This window comes from Emiliania huxleyi, assembly GCF_000372725.1.
Source record: "Emiliania huxleyi CCMP1516 chromosome Unknown EMIHUscaffold_167, whole genome shotgun sequence".
NCBI lineage: Eukaryota > Haptophyta > Isochrysidales > Noelaerhabdaceae > Emiliania > Emiliania huxleyi.
The window spans coordinates 250,525-251,413 of NW_005200911.1; the positions used below are offsets into that span (position 1 = coordinate 250,525).

Consider the following 889-nt stretch of genomic DNA (forward strand, 5'->3'; position numbering starts at 1 on the left):
ACGCTCGCCACAGACCTCACGCCGGGTGCGAGAACGCTGGATGCTCCATTCATTTCCGACACGATGCCGCTAGCAGAGGGCATCATCGGCGAACTCGGAGAAATCCTCGTCGATGTTGGGGCGACGGTTGAGGAGAACGACGTTGTAGCAGTGATAGAGACGGAGAAGGCCGCGATCAACGTAAAGGTGCTTCGCACACAGCAAATTATGTCGCACACATGTCACTTGCCGAGGCCCGACTTTCAGCCGTCTCCACGCGTTACGATGTGCCAGGCGAACTGCTCCGGGGTGATTGGCGCTGTGCTCGTGGAGTTGGACGAGGAGATAAAGGAGGAAATGCCCATGTTCGAGCTGCAGTGAGTTCTTGGCGGTGTGTGTGGGCTTGTCCCTGCGCTTAGCAGCGGAAAGGACGCCGGCCGTGATGTACTCTTAGCTGCGATAGGAACATGTGCGCGGCTTAGCGTACCAGGGACTTGTGGCGGGGTGCATGGCATGTGTGTGCGCGCCTGGTGTGCGCCTCTGAGATGCATATGTGCGAAAGTGAGTTAGTTGACGACGAGACGGCAAAAAATGTGTCCGCTCGGGTCCCGCATGCCGCATGCATGTCATTGAATCATTCAATGTGTCAGAGAGAGGCGTCGCGTCAGTGTACTACCCTGACTTAGTCCGAAAAACATCTTGCTCCGTGACACGAGGAATGCATCTGTGAATAGGATTTGAACTCCGCGACGCCAACCCCCCTTGCCCCTCTCTCCCCGCACCCCGCAGGTTCAGGGCCGCGCGGGCCCGGGCGCGCGGCGCGGCGCGCGCGGCCTTCCGCTCCCCCGACCCCCCGCCGCGCGTGGCGTCTCTCAGCTCGCTGCTCAGCCCCTTGGAGTGTGAAGGCTTC

General features: G+C 60.3%; 1 protein-coding gene across 1 annotated transcript; it reads left to right on the forward strand.

The window, feature by feature from the left end:
• The first annotated feature begins 25 nt into the window (after positions 1 to 25).
• Positions 26 to 571, forward strand: EMIHUDRAFT_456078 (hypothetical protein). Its single transcript, XM_005784872.1, has 2 exons — positions 26 to 186; positions 274 to 571. Exons 1-2 carry the CDS (start codon positions 64 to 66, stop codon positions 358 to 360), a joined length of 210 nt encoding a protein of 69 aa, XP_005784929.1. The 5' UTR covers positions 26 to 63; the 3' UTR covers positions 361 to 571.
• Positions 572 to 889: the final 318 nt, after the last annotated feature.

What these genes read in the sequence shown, in the direction of transcription:
- EMIHUDRAFT_456078 (XM_005784872.1), top strand. Translation starts at nt 64, where the DNA reads ATGCCGCTAGCAGAGGGCATCATCGGCGAACTCGGAGAAATCCTCGTC. An exon ending in AGGCCGCGATCAACGTAAAG is followed by an intron (nt 187 to 273) that starts GTGCTTCGCACA and finishes ACGATGTGCCAG; the next exon opens with GCGAACTGCTCCGGGGTGAT.